The following is a 21,193-nucleotide window of genomic DNA, read 5'->3' as shown; positions in this document are numbered from 1 at the left end:
GAAAGAACTATGTACAAGTAGGGAGTGATCTCTTTTTTACAACATATTCATTGATTTGTGAGAATAAAATCAGGCCTATGAGGCATTATGTAGTTAAACCATTTTTCCCAATATGAATCAAATTGTTCCAGCTTATGATTACCAGATGCTGTTATCTTCTCCGTTTTGTAAATGTCCATTGTAATTTCCATCCATCTATTTAAAATTGGGCTTTCCTGTGATAACCATTTCCTAGTAAGAGTTTTTACCAGCCACCAACAGTATATTTATTAAATATTTATCTCTTTTCAACCATTCTTGAGGAATATATCCAAAATATATGGTCTTACTCTCCAAGGGTATTTCACATTTAAAGATGTCTTGTAGGGCATTGTGTATCCCCCTCCAATAGTTTTTGATAACAGGGCAGTCCCAAAAAATATGATAATGATTTGCATTTTGATTTCCACAATTTCTCCAGCAAACAGGGAGGTTACTATCATAATGGGATTTCTGAGAGGGTGTAATAAAATATCTTATCAAGTTTGTCCATCCAAACTCCCTCCATTTCTGTAAACTGGTACACTTCCATTGATACCTCCATATTGTTGTCCATTCTTCCTCAGGTATAATTATCCCTCCTTCCTTCTCCCATTTTGTTTTAATGTATGAAGTCGAATGTGTTTTAAGATTTGACAACCCCTTATACATGCTTGAAATGATTCTACTACCATTATCTGAATTAAATGCTTTTCTAAGTAGCTCTATCAAGCATGTACTTGCCTTGGTTACATTTTTAAGTGTCTTATTAACATTGTCGTATCTGTAAATACTGATTTTTTTAAAAAATCTTGTTTTTCTAATAAGTGTTTTTCTTTAAGCATTTCAAAACTGAACAGTGTTCCTTCTTTCATGATGTTGCAAAGAACTGTTATTCTTTTAGCTGTCCAGTCCTTAAATCTAGCATCCAATTTATTTGGTGTAAAATCAGAGTCATATGCACACCATTTAAGAATTGCAATATCTCCCTCTAGATTATATTCTTTTATAGTAGTTTTCCACATTTTAAGAGTCAATTTCACCAATGGGTTATCAATAGTATTTATGTACCTTTGCAGGTTATCAGCCAAAATTGCTTCTTTGGGGATGGGAAGTACCCGCTCCTCAATGTTTTTCCATTGAGCGTCATATGATGGGTTACACCAACATATCACAGCTCTCAACTGTGCTACAAGATAATAATCTCTAAGAGAAGGTAGGCCCCATCCTCCCTTTTCCTTTGCTAATAGCAAAGTTTTGAGACGAACTCTAGGCCTTTTACACTGTCAAATATACCTTGATAACATCCTGTTCCATTCGTTGAATTGATTTTGATTAATCTCTATTGGTAAGGTCTGAAAGAGATATAACAGTCTGGGCAGTATATTCATTTTAATAGACTCAATCCTTGAACTGAGACTGAAAAAAGGGATCTGGTTCCATCTTGCCACATCTTCCTTAATTTTTTTTATATAAAGGCTGATAATTACATTCTGATAATTTTGCCAAATCTTTTGGCATAATGATGCCCAAATATTTGAAAGATTCTGTGTGCCATGCCCAGGGGTATCTACTTTCAATTTCTCTTGGTCGGTTATAGTAATATGAAAGTAATTGGGTTTTATCTATGTTGATCTTGTATCCTGATAATTGACCATATTGTTCAAAGGATTGCATCAATTTAGGTAAAGAGTATGTTGGTTGCCCTGGATAGATCAAAATGTCATCCGCATAACAAGCCAATTTATGCTCTGTCCCTTTAATAGTAATTCCCTTGGTATCTTCATTTTGTCTGATATATTGAGCTAATGGTTCCAGATATAAAGCGAAGAGTAGCGATGACCATGCACAACCCTGTCTCATGCCCCTTTCTAGAGTAAGACTATTTGATAAATATCCATTGATTTTAATCCTAGCAGTAGGATTGTCATATACTGTCTGTATAGTTTTAATAATTGTCTTGGAAACCAAATCTATGTAAAACTCTGTAAAGAAAATTGCAATTAACCGAATCAAATGCTTTTTTCAGCATCCACGCTTATCATTATTGCTTCGATTTTATTTTTTTGTATATGATCCATAATGTGAAGTGTCCTTCATATATTGTCTTGTGTCTGGCTTTGTCGTATAAAACCTGTATGATCGTTACGTATCAGTATGGGTAGAAACTCCTCTAATCGTTTGGCCATGATGGAGGTAAATATTCTATAATCTACTTTAAGAACGGATATTGGTCTAAATGACCCGCATTCCGTTTTATCCTTGCCTTCTTTCGGTATAGCTGAGGTTATCACTTCCTTCCAACTGGGTGGCATTTGTGCCTTTTTTAGAGCCCAGTTTAGTGTGGGGAGTGAAACAGGAATTAACTCATTTTTAAATTATTTGTACCACTCTGCCGTATACCCATCTGATCCTGGTGACTTGCTTAATTTAAGCCTACTAATTGCAGCTTTTAATTCAACTTCAGTTATGTCAGCAGTCACCATTCTATTTTGTTCTTTGCTTAAAGTGGGTAACTAGAGAATTCCAGAAGGTGTCAATTTGGGTTATGCTTCCCCCTGGAACTTTGGAATATAGAGTTTTGTAAAACACTTCAAAAGCTTCTTGAACAACACACACAGATTGGTGGAACACAGCAGGCCAGGCAGCATCTATAAGGAGAAGCACTGTCGACATTTCAGGTCTAGACCCTTCGTCAGGACGAAGGGTGTGTCCTGGCGAAGGGTCTCGGCCCGAAACGTCGACAGTGCTTCTCCTTATAGATGCTGCCTGGCCTGCTGTGTTCCACCAGCATTTTGTGTGTGTTGTTTTAATTTCCCCCATCTGCAGATTTCCTTGTGAAAAGCTTATTGAATTTCACTTAGTTTATTTTTTATCACTTTCGTTCTTGGGTCCCTAATTCTATGAATTGTATTTTCTGCTATCTTTTTTTTTTTCAGTTTCCACGCCAGTATTTTCATAGATTTCGATCCACTTTCATAATGTATCTGTTTCAGAAACATTAAATTTTTCCTGATTTCTTGTGTAGCCAAACTATTAATTTCATTCCTAATTCTTTTAATTTCCCCTAATGTATCCTGTGCCAAATTCAATTTGTTTTTCCTCTAGTTCCTTCAGCCTATTTTGTAATTCCTCATGTTTTATTCCTTATTTTTTTCTTATATGAAAGATATCATTATAATTTTCCCTCTCAAGGGAGCCTTCAGAGTATCCCATAAAATGGGAGGTGAAACCTTTCCATTATCATTAAATTCTAAGTAGAGACCAATTTCTTTAATTTGTTCCTTAAAGTATGGATCATTGCGTAGACTTGAATTTAGTTTCCAAATAGTATTCTTTGGTTGTAGGTCAAAATCAACAGATAAATATATAGGTGCATGGTCACTTACATCTATTGTCCCAATTCCACAGGTGTTTATTTTGTCTGTCTTTTCCAAATGTTATGAAATAGTCTATTGTATATACAGAATGGGGAGCAGAATATGAATGTATTCCCTTCTGTGGGGTAAAAGGTCCCTCCATATATCAATTAAACCAACATCCTCAAAAAATGTATTAACTTTCTTATGTAAAGATTTTGTTTCATAGGTTTTTCTATTGGAAGAGTCTAAGTTTGGTTGTAATTTTAAATTTAAGTCTCCCCCCACATATCAGGTGGCCTATTGTTTCCATTACCATAATATCAGTAATTTTCTGAAAGAAACCAATATCACTTCCCGGGGGTGCGTATATATTCAATAGAGTAACTGAATTTCCGTCTATATTCCCCCTTACCAGAATATATCTGCCCTCTTTCTTTCTTTTTAAATCTTTTTATTAATTTTTAAACAAACATAAATGAAACATGAATACAAAGTGTTTGAGAGTACATAAACTGATAGTTTAAGTAGACATTCAAATATATAATAATCAATATATATAGCCTCCCAAACTCATAGTATTTATGAACAAAAGAAACAAAAAGAAAAAAAAACCCCAAGAAAAGAGGAAAAAAAACACTAACCAACATGGGCCGTTGCATAATGTTAAATACATACAGTAGTGCCAATAACTCCAAACCTCCATCCAAATAATTAAGGATAATAAAAGTAAGGTTTAGGAAAAGACAATTTAACTCATATGAAAATGTTGAATAAATGGTCTCCAAGTTTCTTCAAATTTAACTGAAGGATCAAAAACAACACTTCTAATTTTTTCTAAGCTCAAACAAGAGATAGTTTGAGAAAATCAGGGAAATATATTTGGAGGATTAATTTCTTTCCAATTCAATAAAATAGATCTTCTAGCCATTAATGTAACAAATGCAATCATTCGTCGAGATGAAGAGGATAAACGACTATTATCCACCATTAGTAAACCAAAAATTGCAGTAAAAGGATGCGGTTGGAAATTGATATTCAGAACTCCTGAAATAATACTGAAAATATCTTTCCAGTAATTTTGTAAACAAGGGCAAGACCAAAACATATGGGTCAATGAAGCAACATCAGAATGACATCTGTCACAGGTTGGATTAACATGAGAATAAAATCGAGCAAGTTTATCCTTAGACATATGAGCGCTATGTACAACCTTAAATTGTATTAGGGCATGTTTAGCACAAATAGAGGACGAATTGACTATTAGTAAAATTTTCTCCCACTGCTCAGTGGATATAAGACAATGAAGTTCTTCTTCCCATTCCTTCTTAATTTTTTCTGATACTTCTGGCTGTATTTTCATGATCATATTATAAATGATGGCTACTAAACCCTTTTGACAAGGATTCAGAGCTAAAATTCTTTCCGTAATGTCCAATGGACATAGTTTCGGAAAAGACTGTAACTCATTATACAAAAAATTTCTAACTTGCAAATATCTAAAAAAAAAAAATGGGTTTTAGGTAAATTATATTTATTAGATAGCTGTTCAAAGGACATAACGCTATCATCCAAAAACAAATCACGAAAACATGTTATACCTTTTGTTTTCCATAAAAGAAAAGCTTGATCTATAAAAGAGGGCCAAAAGAAATAGTTAGATATTATAGGTCATGATAAAATAAACTTATTCAAACCAAAAAATTTATGAAATTGAAACCAAATTCGCAATGTGTATTTGACTATAGGATTAGTTATTTGTTTATTCAATTTAGATAAAGAAAAAGGAAGTGAAAATCCTAAGATTGAAAACAATGAAAAGTCTTCTACAGATTTACATTCCAAATTTACCCATTGTGGGCAAGCAGCTGTAGTCAATTCTTGTGTCCAAAATATTAAATATCGTATATTAACTGCCCAATAGTAAAATCTCAAGTTTGGCAAAGCCAAACCGCCCTCCTACTTAGGCTTCTGTAAATATTTTTTGCCTAGTTTAGGAATTTTATTCTGCCACAGATAAGAAGATATTTTGGAGTCAATAATATCAAAAAAAGATTTAGGAATAAAAATTGGTAATGCTTGAAATAAATATAAGAATTTGGGTAATACCATCATCTTAATAGCATTAATTCTACCAACCAATGACAAAGATAGTGGAGACCACCTGATAGCAAGTTGCTTAATTTGGTCAATTAAGGGTAAAAAGTTAGCTTTAAATAAATCTTTATGTTTTTTAGTAATTTTAATACCTAAATAAGTAAAATAATCTGTAACAACTTTAAATGGTAAATGTTTATAAATTGAAACTTGTATATTTAATGGAAATATTTCGCTCTTATTAGAATTCAATTTATAACCAGAAAAGTTACTAAACTGAGCAAGCAAGGACAAAATAGCAGGAATAGATCTTTCAGGGTCAGATATGTATAGTAACAAATCATCAGCATATAATGATAACTTATACGTCCCCTCCCCACGAGTAATACCCAAAATATTAGGTGATTCACGAATGGCTATAGCCAAGGTTCCAAAGCAATGTCAAATAGTAAAGGACTTAAAGGACAACCTTGCCTTGTACCACGGAATAACTGAAAAAAAAGGAGATCTTTGATTATTGGTAAAAACCGAAGCCAAGGTTTTTTTCGAGGTAATATATTTTCTAATCTAGTAGCCAAAATTTTACTAAAAATCTTAAAATCCGTATTCAGCAAGGATATAGGCCGATAGGATGCACTTTCAATAGGGTCTTTATCTTTTTTAAGAATTAAAGAAATAGAAGCTTCATAAAAAGATTGTGGCAATTTGCCTATAATTAATGCATCTTTAAAAATTTTACAAAGCCAAGGAGAAAGTATAGAGGAAAAAGATTTTTAAAAATTCTGAAGAATAACCATCTGGACCAGAAGCTTTACCGGAATTCATTGAAAAAATAGCCTTTTTTATTTCAGTTTCCGTGATAGGTGTATCTAAGAATACACTATCCTCTACTGTTAATTTTGGAATATTCAATTTCCTTAAAAATTCATTTATTATAGAAGAATCCTCAGCAAATTCTGATTGATATAAGGAATTATAAAAATCTTGAAAGGCTTTATTTATCTCTTTATGGTCGATCGTCAGAGTGCCATCTTGTTTACGAATCCTAGTAATCTGTCGTTTAACCGAAGCAGTTTTCAATTGATGAGCCAATAATTTACCAGACTTATCTCCATATACATAAAACTGGGTTCTAGATTTAATTAACTGATTTTCAATCGAAGAGGATAATAACAAATTTGAAGTTCCACTCTTTCTTTATAAAGTTCTTTGCTGGGGGTCACTGAATAAATCTTATCAATTGCTTTGATTTTATCAACCAATGTTAATATTTTAGAATTAGTTCGTTTCCTAACGCCAGCAGAGTATGAAATAATCTGTCCACGAATAAATGCTTTAAAAGTGTCCCATAAAATTCCACTAGAGATCTCTGCTGTAGAATTTGTTGAGAAAAACAAATCAATTTGTTGTTTGATAAAATTAACAAAGTCTAAGTCCTGCAATAAAATAGAGTTGAACTTCCAAGATTTAGCATTAATAGATGAATCCATTATCTTAATAGATAACTTCAAAGGTGCATGATCAGAAATGGTAATAGAGTCATATTTACAATCGATAACATCTGTAAGTAAACGGTGATCAATGAAAAAGTAATCAATTCTTGAATAATTATGATAAACATGAGAAAAGTATGAAAACTCTTTGTCATTGGGGTGTAAAAAACGCCAAATTTCGATAATTGCTGAATCAGTCATAAAGGAGTTGATAAGAGAGGCCGATTTATTTGGAGGAACTTGGGTGGGCTTGGATCTATCCATCGAAGGGTTTAAACAACAGTTAAAATCCCCACCCATTATCAGTCTGTACTGATTCAAATTGGGAAAGGATGTAAATAGACACTTAAAAAATTTAGGACAATCAGTGTTTGGAGCATAAACATTAACTAATACAACTTTTTGATTAAAAGGTAGACCAGTAATAAGCAAAAATCTACCTTGTGGGTCTGAAATTGTTTCATGATGTATAAAGGAGGTTGAAGAATCTATAAAAATGGAAACGCCTCTTACTTTGGCTTGAGAATTCAAGTGATATTGTAAAGCGTTGACTATCCACCTTCCTTACATGAGTCTCTTGTACAAAGATAACATTAGCATTCATTCTATGAAATACTTTGAATATTTTTTTCCGTTTGATCGGATGATTTAAACCATTAGTATTCCAAGAAACAAAATTAATAACCCTATCCATATTGACAATATTTATTACAATAAACACATAAGGTTTAAAAAAAATGAACTCATGAATCCGGAAGAGGGAAGTAAGTTCAAGGAGAAACCGGAAGTCACGGCACTGCAACCATTTTTGTAGTTTCATATGAGCCCATGAAGTAAAACTAAGCATAAAGCAAGCAAAAAGAAAAGAAAGAAGAAAAATCTCCTTCCCTCCACCCTCAAAACCCCAGGAAAAAAGCCAAAAAGAGGCAAGCAAGCAATCTAACACTAAAATTACCCCCATGTCTCAAGACAGCAACTTAAACAAAAAAAAAGTTGAATAAAAGATACAAACCTCCCATATTATAAGAAAGGGTTGGTATAACAAAAATTAAAATATAAAATTAGTATTATATATATAAAACAAAAGGATTTAAAAAAATTAAAATGATAAAACCCATAAATGAATAATACTGAAGTAGTGTTTTAAAAGAGAGTTTGAAACTTATTCAAACACATCAAAACGGATGTGACGTTCCAAGCACTAAAGTCTTTTGGGAAGAAGAAACGACATTTTATTTTTTTTTAAATCTTAATATTTAAACGTTAAAAATATAAAAAAGTGTATACGAACTTAAAAGAAAACCCTAATAAATTACTTTCAAAACTAACAGATTAATAATATGAAAAAATAACAAACTCAGAATAAACCAAAAATGAACTTTTACCTTGTATAAAAAATACATGTAAGCCATACATAAAAAAAACATCATTTTATAAAAGATCCAAATCTTATAAACTAATTATTACATTAGTCAACCCGATAAAATGTTATTCTTCCAGAAATCTTTGAGCATCCTCTGGAGATTTAAACAGCTGATAAGTTCCGTCTTCGAGAGCAACCCTCAAATGTACTGGAAATAACAGCGCTTGCTTGTAGCCTTTCTGATGAATTTCCGACATAACCGATTTAAAAGCCATTCTTGCCCTTAAAACTTCGGGACTGTAGTCTTCCAGAATACGGAATTTAAAATCTTGAAAGCTGATCACACCCTTTTTCTGTGCAGCCCGAATCAAACGCTCTTTGGTATGAGGATAATGGATCCAGAGAATTACTTGTCGTGGTTTCAAACTTGAATCTGAATGAAAATGAAAAATGCGACGTGCACGGTCAATTATTAGAGGGGAATCCAGTACTTTTTTAAAAAATATTATTTATTTATTAAATTTTAGAGATTACAAAGAATAAATGTGATAAAATAGTAAGAAAAATGATATTAACCCTCCCCCCTCTCCTTAACCCTCCCCCCCTTAACCCTTATCTAAAGAAAGAAGAGAAAGATTGCCTGGATATCGGAGGATCCCCACATGCTCCATGGAGTTCAAAATAATTTTTATTTTCACTTTCCCCAATTACTATAATTTTATCTTCAAAGGACCTATGTATCTAATCCTATCTTTTGTAAGTATGGGGACCAAATTTTCAAAAATATATCATATTCATTTCTTAGATTATACGTAATTTTTTCAAGTGGAATACAACTATGTATTTCATTATTCCAACGATCCATAGTTAAATTTAAATCAGATTTCCAAGTAACTGCGATAACTTTTTTGGCTACTGCCAATGCAATTTTTATAAATTTTTTCTGATACTTATTCAATTTAAATTTCGTTATTGTCCCTTCAATGTCTCCTAATAAAAATAATAATGGACTATGTGGGAGTTGTACTCCAATAATTTGTTCCAGTAAAAGTCTTAAATTAATCCAAAATGGTTGAATTTTAAAACAAGACCAAGTAGAATGTAAAAAAGTACCAATTTCTTGTTTACATCAAAAACATTGGTCAGACATATTTGAATTTAATCTATTTATTTTCTGTGGTGTTATATATAATTGATGTAAAAAATTATATTGTATTAATCTAAGTCGAACATTTATTGTATTTCTCATACTATCAGAACATAATCTTGACCAATTTTTTCCATCAATTTTAACATTCAGATCAAATTCCCATTTTTGTCTTGATTTATGAATTCCTAATTTAATTGTCTGCTTTTGAATCAAATTATACATACAAGATGTAAATTTTTTAATTTTTCCTTTCTGAATTAATATTTCTATTTCACTAGGTTTTGGCATCAACATTGTTTGTCCCAGCTTTTCTCGTAAATAGGCTTTTAATTGAAAATAACAGAAAAGAGTGTTATTTGATATTTGATATTTATTTTTTAATTGATCAAATGACATCAATATACCTCCTTCAAAACAGTCACCTATATATTTAATCCCCTTTTGAAACCAATTATGTAAAAGTGTATTATCCATTGTAAAAGGAATAAGCCTATTTTGAATTAAAGTCCTTTTTGCTAATAAAGATTTCTTTATCTCATCGTCCATATTTACCTTATTCCGTAAATCAATCAAATGTCTTAATATAGGAGATTCTTTTTTTTCCCATATCCATTTGGATTCCCATTTATATATAAAATCTTCTGGTATATTTTCTCCTATCTTATCTAATTCTATTCTAATCCATGCCGGTTTTTCTTCATCAAAAAAAGACGCAATAAATCTAAGTTGATTTGCTTTATAATAATTCTTAAAGTTTGGAAGTTGTAACCCTCCTAAATCAAATTTACATGTCAATTTTTCCAATGATATTCTTGACATCTTTCCTTTCCATAGAAATTTCCTTACATATTTATTCAGTTCTTGAAAAAACTTCTGAGGTAATTGTATTGGTAAAGTTTGAAATAAATATTGCAATCTAGGAAATATATTCATTTTTACAGCATTAACTCTACCTATTAATGTTATTGGTAACATCATCCATTTATCAAGATCCTCTTTTATTTTTTTAATAATGGCAAATAATTTTGTTTATATAAATTTTTTACATCATTATTAACTCTAATACCTAAATATTGTATCCCATTTATTGACCATCGAAATTGAGTTGCTATTCGACATTGATTATAATTTCCTTTGGTAAGGGGTAAAATTTCACTTTTATCCCAATTTACTTTATAACCCGATACTTTCCCATATTCTTCCAATCTAAAAGATAATCTTTGCAAAGATTGCAATGGGTTTGTTAAGTAAATCAAAACATCATCAGCAAATAAGTTAATCTTATATTCTTCTTGATTAACTCTAAAGCCCCCAATATCTGAATCTGTTCTAATTAATTCAGCTAATGGTTCTATTGCCAATACAAATAAAGCAGGTGATAATGGGCAGCCTTGTCTAGTTGACCTCATTAAACAAAATGGTGTTGAAATCTGACCATTTGTAACTACTTTAGCTTGAGGATTAGTATTTAAAATTTTAATCCATTGTATAAAAGATTTTCCTAATTCATATTTTTCCAATAGCTTAAATAAAAAATCCCATTCCAATCTATCAAATGCTTTTTCTGCATCCAAAGCAACTGCCACACTCATTTCCTCTCTTTTTTGTGCCAAATGAATTATACTAATTAACCGGGTTATATTATCCATTGATTGTCTATTTTTAATAAAACCTGTTTGGTCCATATGTATTAATTTTGGTAAATATTTAGATATTCTATTAGATAAAATTTTTGCTATTATTTTATAATCTGTATTCAACAAAGAAATAGGCCTATATGATGCTGGTTTTAAAGGATCTCTATCTTTTTTTGCCAGTACAGTTATGATCGCTGTTAAAAAAGATTGTGGGAGTTTATGCATTCTTTCCACTTGATATATTAATTCCATAAAAGGAGGAATTAATAAATCTTTAAATTTTTTATAAAACTCAGGAGGAAAACCATCTTCTCCTGGAGATTTATTACTCTAAAGTGATCCTAAAGCTTCTTCAACCTCTTTTAATGTAAAGGGCATATCTAATCCTTTCTGTTCTTCCAAATTTAATTTTGGAAGAGTTATTTGTGATAAAAATTTATCTATCTCAGCAATCTTATTTTTTGATTCTGATTGATATAGTTCAGTGTAAAATTTCTTAAAAGTTTCATTAATTTCTAAAGGCTTATAAGTAACCTTATTTACACTTGTTCTAATTGCATTTATTGTTTTAGAAACCTGTTCTGTTTTCAACTGCCAAGCAAGAATTTTATGTGATCTTTCACCTAATTCATAATATTTCTGTTTAGTTCTCATAAATACTTTTTCTGTACAATATGTCTGGAGTGTATTATATTGTAGTTTTTTGTTAACAAGTTGTCTTCGTTTTTCTTCTGTCATGTGTCTTTGAGATTCCTTTTCTAACTTTATAATATCTTTTATCAACTGATCTATTTCTGCTGCGTATTCCTTCTTAATTTTAGATGTATAACTTATAATCTGACCCCTTAAATATGCTTTCATCGCTTCCCATAATACAATTTTATCCTCTACTGAATGTAGGGAATCCAGTACTTCTGAGCCAAAGACATCCATTAAAAATTTGGAGAAAAAAACAGTGAGATCGCCATTCTCAAATTTTTCCGGAATCCCAATTAACCGAAGATTTTGTCTTCGAGAGAGGTTTTCAAGATCAGTAATTTTAGATTTATAATGATCCATCTGTTGAGAAGTCGAAGTTTGCTGTTGTGGCAAAGTTTCAATTATACAATCTCTCTGGCGAGCGGCTTCTTCAAGAACTAAAATACTTGCTTGTTGTTTTCGTGACTCCAGTGTAAGTGCTTGAAGTTTTGCGTCAAATGTCTTTAAAATTTCATCGAACGTAGAAAGCTTTGCAGTTAATTTACTCTCCAGTTTTCCAAGTCTGTCGTCCATAAGATTTGCAATTGCTTCTAAAGTTACCGGTTCTTTCGTTTGTTTCGATTCCTTTGCTTTAGACATTTCAGCGAGTTGAAAATGATTCAAACAGTTGAAAAAAATTTCATATGTTTAAACCCCTTTAGAATAGGTATAAAAAGATCAATTAGGGGGTGTTTGTAGGTTAAAAAAAAAGTAAAAGGTTTGGAGCAAAGCCTAAAACCGCTTCACTCCATAAGCGCCATCTTGAGACCCCTCTGCCCTCTTTATCTCCCATTTTGAATACGTTTTCAAAATTTAGCTTACTTGAGATAAGAATAGCAATTCCTCTCCTATGTCCTGATTTATATGAGGAGAAAAACAAATTAGTGAAGCCCATTCTCTTTAGTTTTTTATGCTCATTATCACTTAAATGAGTTTCCTGTAAATATACTACATGGGCTTGTTCTTTTTTCATTTTGGATAAAATTCTATTACATTTGATTGGATTTAATAGCCCATTGACATTAAAAGAAATGAATTTTACCTTGTCCTTAGCCATCTGTATCATTGAAATTAGAATAAAACTTAATCGATCTACTCCCTGAACAAATAAGAACCAAGAAACGCAAATAATAACACAAATGGCAACGACCGTGTGATTCCAAGGCTGAGTTCTCTAGTAGATGACCCTGTGTTGAGCTAGAGGAAATGTCGAGCTGTGGGGGATAACCCCTGCTACTTGTGATTTGAGGGCCCCCATTGCAGTATTCATAAAAGTCAGTGAACAAATCCATTACACAGAAAAGATAACCCTGTGTATGTGTGTGTGTGTATGTATATATATATATACACACACACACACAAACACACACATACACACAAACACACACATATATACACACACACACATACATACATACACACACATATACATATATATTACATACATACATATATATATTCTCATTTTGGTGGGGAAAAAGGAGCAAGTGAGCCAATAAAGAATAACAACTAAGTAATATAAAATCCACATTATAATAAGTATTTCTCGAGATAGGTATATCACCATCTACTTTTGCTTCTGTTTACCTTCTCAACATTTAAAAAGTTAGCCAAACCTTATGGCTCTTCTGAAGGGGGTGAGGACTGTCTTTGGGAAACTCCCTGTCTCTTCCTGATATACTTCTCTCGGCCTCCTCCCATCTCCTGCCTTCTTGATTCTCGCACTGTTTCCCAAATGGAGCGGGATAATTCCTCTGCAAGGCTTTCCTTCGGTTTGGTCACGCTGACGGGCAACCCCCTGGCCTTCATGTCTGTAGTCGCCTCTTCCACTGTCTGTCCCGTTGTCATGAAGTTTAGCAGGGTACGGAGTTTGAAATCTAATCTTTTTTGGTTTTAGTACTCACTTTACTTCAGAGTATTCTTTACATTTCTGCAGGACCGCCGGGGGGGGGGGGGGGGTAATCTTGGTCGAAATATATTACTTTACTGTCTAAAAACACTCTTCTTACCCCAGGCCCTTCATAGAATCTCCACCTTGGTGCTGTACCGAAGGAATTTAATTATTATTGAGCGTGGCTTATCTTGGATAGACTTCGGGGCTAGTGCACGATGGGCTCTTTCGATTTCCAGTTCCATAGTTGAGGGAAGATCCAGCGTGTCCCGCAGCAACTTTCCGACAAACTCCGTCATAGACGAGCCCTCTGCTCCTTCAGGAACATTGTAGATTCTGATATTTTTCTGCCGTGATCTTCCCTCCAGGTCAAGCAGTTTACCTTCTTGGTGGTTTAATATTTTCATCGTCTTACTCAATATTCGTTCCAACGTTTTGAGCACGATCTTCCACCTTCTCAATTCGAGTCTCTGCCACCGCTGTTTTTTGATTGACGTTGACGAGTTCTGACTTAATATCATGTAGCTGTTGCTTTCCTTCTGGAACTCCCATATCTCTTTCAGGATATCGATCATATTTGCCGCTTTGCCTGAACAAGGCCCAACAGCCGCCTCACTAGCATGCAGTCGGGTAGGAGAGCTGCTTGCTGCACTCCTCTCGGCTGCAGGCTCCGCGGTGTTGCTTTTTTTATTTCCATTCTTTTTCCCCATTCTTGCCCCTCTTTTCAGTTCAAATATTTTTCAAAAAATACTATATTTGATAGGTTAACAGGGCTTAATATGCGTTTTTCCGGAGGAGCTAGTGACTTAAGCTGCCATTCTCAACGATGACGTCACCGGAACCTCGATCAGAACGATTTTAAAGGATAAAGTGAGAATAATGGAGCATGTGAAAAGCCCTGCCCTGATGAAAGCTACAATTATTACTAAGCAACGCAGTGGTTTTATTATTGGAATACGTATGTTTCTTAAGTGTTTTATATGCATAAAAAGATAAAATATATATTATACTAAGACAAACGTTTGACTCACTGACGCTAAATAATACCGGATGTACTTGTTCCAACTTATGTACAAATCTGATTTAAAGTCGGACTCAGGAACAGAACTCGTACGTAACCCAGGGACTGCCTGTAGCCTTATATGCAACACTCTGTCAAACAAAGGCCTTCTAAAACCCGAACACACAACGTCTACTGATTGTCCTTTCTCTATCTTCCCTGTAATTTCCTTGAAGATTTGTCACACAAGATTTCCCCTGAAGGAAACCATGCTGACTTTGGCCTGTTTTATCATGTGTACCCTAAAACCTCATCCTTAATAGATTCCAACAACATACATAGAATCAAGAGAAAATCTGCAGACGCTGGAAATCCAAACAACTCAAACAAAAATGTTAGAGGAACTCAGAAGGCCAGGTAGCATCTATGGAAAAGAGAACAGTCGACATTTTGGGCCAATACCCTTTAGCGAGTCCTGATGAAGAGTATGGCTTGAAATGTCTACTGTTTACTCTTCCCCATAGATACTGCTTGGGCTGCTGAGTTCCTCCAGCATTTTGTGTGTTGCTGGGTTTTTCAACTTCTGCAGATTTTTGTCGTGTTTGTGAATAGACTCCCAACATCTTCCCAACTATTGAAGTCAGGCCAACTAGCCTATGATTTCCTTTCTTTTGCCTGTCTTCCTTCTTAAAGAGTGGAGCGACATTTGCAAATTTCCAGTCCTCTGGAACCATTCCAGAATCTAGTGATTCTTGAAAGGTCATTGCTAATGCCTTCACAATCTCTTCAGCTACTTCTTTCAGAACCTTGGGGTGCTGTCCTTCTAGTCCAGGTGACTTAACAATCTTCAGACCTTTCAGCTTCCCAAGCACCTTCTTAGAGCAATGGCACTCACTTCTGCCCCTTGACACTCGTGTTTCTGGCATTCTTCTAGTATCTTTCACAATGAAGACTGATGCAAAATACTTTTTAAGTTTACCGTTTATTTGTCCCCCATTACCACCTTTCCAGCATCATTTTCCAGAGGTCCGATATCCACTCTTTTAATCCTTGTAGACCTGAAAACAAATTTTTGATATCTGCTTTGATATTATTGGCTAGCATATTTCGTCTTTTCTCTTATGGCTTTATTTAGTTGTCTTCTGTTGGTTTTTAAAAAGCTTCCCAATCCTCTACCTTCACACAAATGTTTTTGCTATATTACATACCGTCTCTTTTCCTCTTGTGCTGCCCTTGACTTTCATTGTCAGCCCACGGTTGTGTCATCCTACCATTTGGAATACTTCTTCATTTTTGGGATATATCTTTACTGTACCTTCTGAATTTCTCTCGGAAACTCCAGCCATTGCTGTTCTGCCGGCGTTCCTGATGGTGTCCCCATCTAATCAACTTTGGCCAGCTCCTCTCTCGTGCCTCTGTTATTCCTTTTATCTAAATTCAGTGCAATACCAATAAATGCAATTTTAGTTTCTCCTCAAACTGTTGATACATACTATGATCACTGACTCCTTAAGGGTTCCTTTATCTTCAGCTCCCTAATCAAATTTGTCACTCTGTCCAGAACTGCTGTTCCCTTAGTGGGCTCAAACATAAGCTGCTTTGAAAAGCAATCTCATAGGCTTTCTACAAATTCCCTCTCTTGGGATCCAGCATCAGCCTGATTTCCCAATTTACCTACATATTGAAATCCCTCATGACTTGCTACATTACCCTTATTACATGCCTTTTCTATCTCAAGTTGTAATTTGTAGCCCACATCCTGGCTATTGTTTGCAGGTCTGTATATAACTTCCACAGAGTATTTTGACCCTTGCAGTTTCTTAACTACCCATAAGGATTCTACCTCTTCTGATCCTATGTTACCTGCTTCTAAGGATTTGCTTTTACTTTATACCAGTATCACCCCAACCCCTCTGCCTACCCTTTCCATACAATGTGTATCCTAACTGCGATCTTTCAGCCATGACTCAGTGATGACTTCAGTGATATACCGGTCTATCTCTTACTGTGCTACAAGATCATCTACCTTAATCTGTATGCATTTTTGCATGCATTTAACTATAACACTAAAAGTCCTGTGTTCATCACCGTTTTGGATTTTGGCCCCTTGATGCACTTTAACTCATCCCACTGACTTCAATTTTGCACTATCATCTGCCTGTCCTTCCTCGCAGTCTCACACACACTGCATCTAGTTAAATATCAATTGCTCCATAGATTAACTATGATTTTAATGAGTGACAAACTAAGGACAAGAGGAAAATGGCCTAATTTTACTATGTTTCCCCTTGACAGGTATAGAAGTCCGACATGATCAGGATACAAACTACATGCACCACAAATTCGCACTGATTGATGGATCTATTCTTGTAACTGGATCTTTGAACTGGAGTGCCCAAGCTATATTTAGAAATAAAGAGAATGTAATCATAATTGAAGACTTTGACATTGTGAAAGCATTTATAGAAGAATTTGAACGACTTTGGAATGAATATGATCCAACAAAGTACAGCTTTTCTCCACAAAGGCAACGAGAAACAACTAACTGAATCCTTTAAGGAGTCTATTGTAGTACATTGACAAAAATTGTCAAATAACACAAATTTCTATATATATCTTGTTTTTCCTTGATGCTGTATATTATTATAAAATATTCACGATAAAAAGACAAATGACTATAATCCATGTTGTTGTATGAATGAAATCACCGGAGAGAGTTACTGGTAGTTACTAGCAGCTTCTTTATTTGACAAAACAGGGTACAGCAGGCATCATATGGAGACGCTTTCAGTGGAAAGGTCTGCTGGCACAATGTGGGGATTGATGTTTATTTGCTAAACACAAAGGACAATCCATATTTACAAAGTATAGACAATGCTTTCTTTTAAAGCTACATACAACCTTACACCTTCTGATTCACATCCATCCCACAGATGCCAGCAGGTCTGTGGACTGGGATTCACAGCTTCTAGGAATGCATTATTCCAAATTAAATCAACAATACATTTTCAAGGAACAGAAGACTGGTAGCCAAAGCAATTTGCTAAATGTAAATGACCTAAACCCCAAATCACTCTAAAATGCATATTCAGAAACGTGTGTTTCTTACTGATGTTTTACTTTTATGATAAAATGTTCCAGTGTAAAATTGGAAAGGAGAAAAAATATATACAAATAGAGAAATTTGGCTCTGAATTAAAACATTTTAATAATATTTAGCATAGGCAATTGAATATTGAAAAGAACACTGATGCAAGTAAGAAAGAAATTAAATTTTGGTTCATGTCAAAGGGCTTTAAGGAGTGTTGAATCAGTAACTCAGAAATACAGAAGAATTACTTCTGGAATTTGGGGCCACAACAGCTGAAGGCACATTTGCCATTTGTGGGTAAAGTGTGGGTTGTGTGAAAGACTAGATGTGGTAAACCATGTATATATGTCTGGACACGCCCCACTGCTGACTGCTCCTGTGGCTGCTCCCACAGACCCCTGGATAAAGGTGATTGTGTCACTGCTCCTCCCACAGTCCAGGGCAGTCATCCGGCATGGACCTGCTCTGTTTTACTGCTAATAAAAGCCTTTCAGTATTTACTTCCGGTCTTTTGGAGTTATTGATAGTGCATCAATTTTATTAGCAGTAATTTTAAAGCATGGAGTGCGCTTTGAGACCCAACAAATTGGACATCGACCCATGAACACCTGAGGCCGGCAACACTTTCGAACTCTAGCCAGCCTGCTTCGAATCATACCTGGAGGAGATTGAAGTGAAGCACAGAGTTCTCCTCTCCAGGGTCAGTCCACGGGTCTACTCGATGATTAGAGACCAGCCGAGTTACGACGGCGTGATGAGCGGCCTCAGAAGACAATACCTGTGGCCGGTACATACCATCTATGCAAGACATCGCTTAGCAACACAGTGGCAGCGGGCAGGAGAGTTGAGCACTGAGTTTGTCCGGGCTCTACAGACACTTGTGCGGGCCTGCGATTGCTGGGGGCTGACAGCCGAACAGCATGTGGAGCTCCTTGTAAGAGTAAGAGCTCCTTCGTCACAGGGATCAGGTCAGTGTACGTACACCAGCGGCTACTGGAACATGCCGATCTTACCTTACATTCGGCGATTGAGCTGGCCGACACGCTGGAGGCTGCTCTGCACAACTCTGACGCTCTCCAGGTACGCGATCTCCCGACAGCGTCGTGGACGCCGCAGACCCCACAACCCCCCCCCCATGCGAATCGACCATGGCTGCTGCCAGTCACGAGTCTGCGAAGTGTTACTTCTGTGGACTCGAGAAGCACCCCAGAAAATGCTGCCCGGCCGGAGAAGCTACCTGCTCCAGCTGCGGAAAGAAGGGCCACTTCGCCAAGGCCTGTAAGTCCAAACTGTGAGCGGGATCGAGCAGTGCTGTGTGCGAGGCATGGGGGTCACCATCTTGGCTGTTGCCATCTTGCCTGCCCACCGCTGCATGCAAGGCATGGGGGTCGCCATATTAGCCATCGCCATCTTGCCTGCCCGCTGCCACGTGCAAGGCATGGAGGTGGCCATCTTGGTCGGCACCTCCTTGCACCGCCTACGACCCACGGGTGCTTACCGGGCACCCCACTGTACCGGCGATTCGACTCTAGCCTCCGTGACCCTCGACCAAAATGCTCCCCACCAGCTGGCAACATCAATGATGGACATCCTGGTGGAGGGACGCAGAACAAGCTGCCTGTTTGACATGGGCAGCATGGAGAGTTTTATCCACCCGGAGCAACGCTGCGGACTTGTGACATGGTCGGTAAGCCAAAGGGTCACCGTGGCTTCTGGGTCGCATACAACAGACATCCGTGGGGGTTGTGTAGCGACACTAGTGGTGCAGGGCACAGAATATCGAGACTTTACATTACTGGTCATGCCTCAACTGTGTGTCCCTGTGCTATTGGAGCCTGACTTCCAGAGCCACCTGAAAAGCGTGACAATGGAGTATGACGGGCCCCTCCCACCAATCACTGTCAGTGATCCCCAGTTCTGTGGGAATTCATCACATACCCCGCTACTGACCACACTCACACCGGCCTACACATCTCACCCAACACCATGCCAACAGCCACACTATGGACACCACTTGTGGCCTCTCCACCCTCAAGATGCCACCGCTGTTCGCCAACCTGACCCCCAACTGTAAACCTGTGGCAACTAAAAGCAGGAGGTACAGCGCGGGGGACAGAGCCTTCATTAAGTCGGAGGTGCAGTGGCTGCTCAGGGAGGGGATCATTGAGGCAAACACAAGTCCTTGGAGGGCCCAGGTGGTTGTTTTCGGAACGGGGAGAAAAACAGGATGGTCCTGGACTATAGCCAGACCATCAATAGGTTCATGTAGCTTGACGCGTACCCCTACCCCGCATCACAGACGTGGTCAATCAGATAGCTCAGTACAAGGTGTACTTGACCATAGACCTAAAATCCGCTTACCATCAGCTCCCCATCCACCCGGAGGACCGCCCTTACACCGTCTTCAAGGTGGACGGCAGGCTTTATCACTTCCTGCACGTCCCCTTTGGTGTCACAAATGGTGTATGTCTTCCAGAGGGAAATGGACCGGATGGTGGACCAGTGCCAACTGAAGGCCATGTTCCCATATCTGGATAACATCACTATCTGCGGTCACGACCGTCAGGATCACGACAACAACCTCCAAAAATTTTTCCAAGCAGCCAAAGCTTTTAACCTTGCCTATAACAGGGACAAGCTTGTGTTTGGAACAACCCATCTTGCTATCCTTGGGTGTGTCGTGAAGAACGGAGTCATTGGCCCTGACCCTGACCGTATGCGCCCCCTGTTGGAGCTCCCTCTTCCCAACTCCCTCAGAGCCCTCAAAAGGTGCCTAGGCTTCTTTTCCTATTATGCCCAATGGGTCCCTAACTGCGTAGACAAGGCCTACTCCCTGGTCAAGTCCACCATATTTCCCCTCTCAGCCAAGGCATGCGCGGCCTTCAGCCGCATTAAAGGGGACATTGCCAAAGCAGCATTGCATGCGGTGGACGAGACCATTCCCTTCCAAGTGGAGTGTGACGCCTCCGACCGCGCTGGCTGCTACCCTCAACCAGGAGGGCAGACCGGTGGCATTCTTCTCCCGTAACCTTCAAAGCCCTGAAATTCGGCACTCCACAGTAGAGAAAGAAGCCCAGGCCATAGTGGAAGCTATTAGGCACTGGAGGCACTATCTCGCCAACAAAGAGTTCACCCTGCTGACCGACCAGTGCTCAGTCGCATTCATGTTTAGCGACCAACAGCGGGGCAAAATCAAAAATGATAAAATTTAGAGGTGAAGAATTGAACTCTCCACCTACAACTATGACATCACGTACAGGCCTGGAAAGCTTAATGAGCTCTCCGATGCCCTATCCTGGGGAACGTGTGCCAGCGCACAGATTGACTGGTTATACGCCCTACATGCGGATCTTTGC

General features: G+C 36.8%; 1 protein-coding gene across 1 annotated transcript in view; it reads left to right on the top strand.

Annotated features, from left to right (window-relative positions):
- Positions 1–18,262, top strand: part of pld6 (phospholipase D family, member 6) — a 45,686-nt gene extending 27,424 nt beyond the window's left edge. Inside the window, exon 2 of the mRNA XM_073059909.1 lies at positions 17,042–18,262. Within this exon, the coding sequence (XP_072916010.1) occupies positions 17,042–17,295 (254 nt within the window). The 3' untranslated portion in view covers positions 17,296–18,262. The remainder of the gene's footprint in view (positions 1–17,041) is intronic.
- The last annotated feature ends 2,931 nt before the right edge of the window (positions 18,263–21,193 follow it).

The sequence above is a fragment of the Hemitrygon akajei genome, chromosome 11 (assembly GCF_048418815.1).
Source record: "Hemitrygon akajei chromosome 11, sHemAka1.3, whole genome shotgun sequence".
Taxonomy (NCBI): domain Eukaryota; kingdom Metazoa; phylum Chordata; class Chondrichthyes; order Myliobatiformes; family Dasyatidae; genus Hemitrygon; species Hemitrygon akajei.
This window is presented reverse-complemented; position numbering and strand designations above follow the sequence as displayed.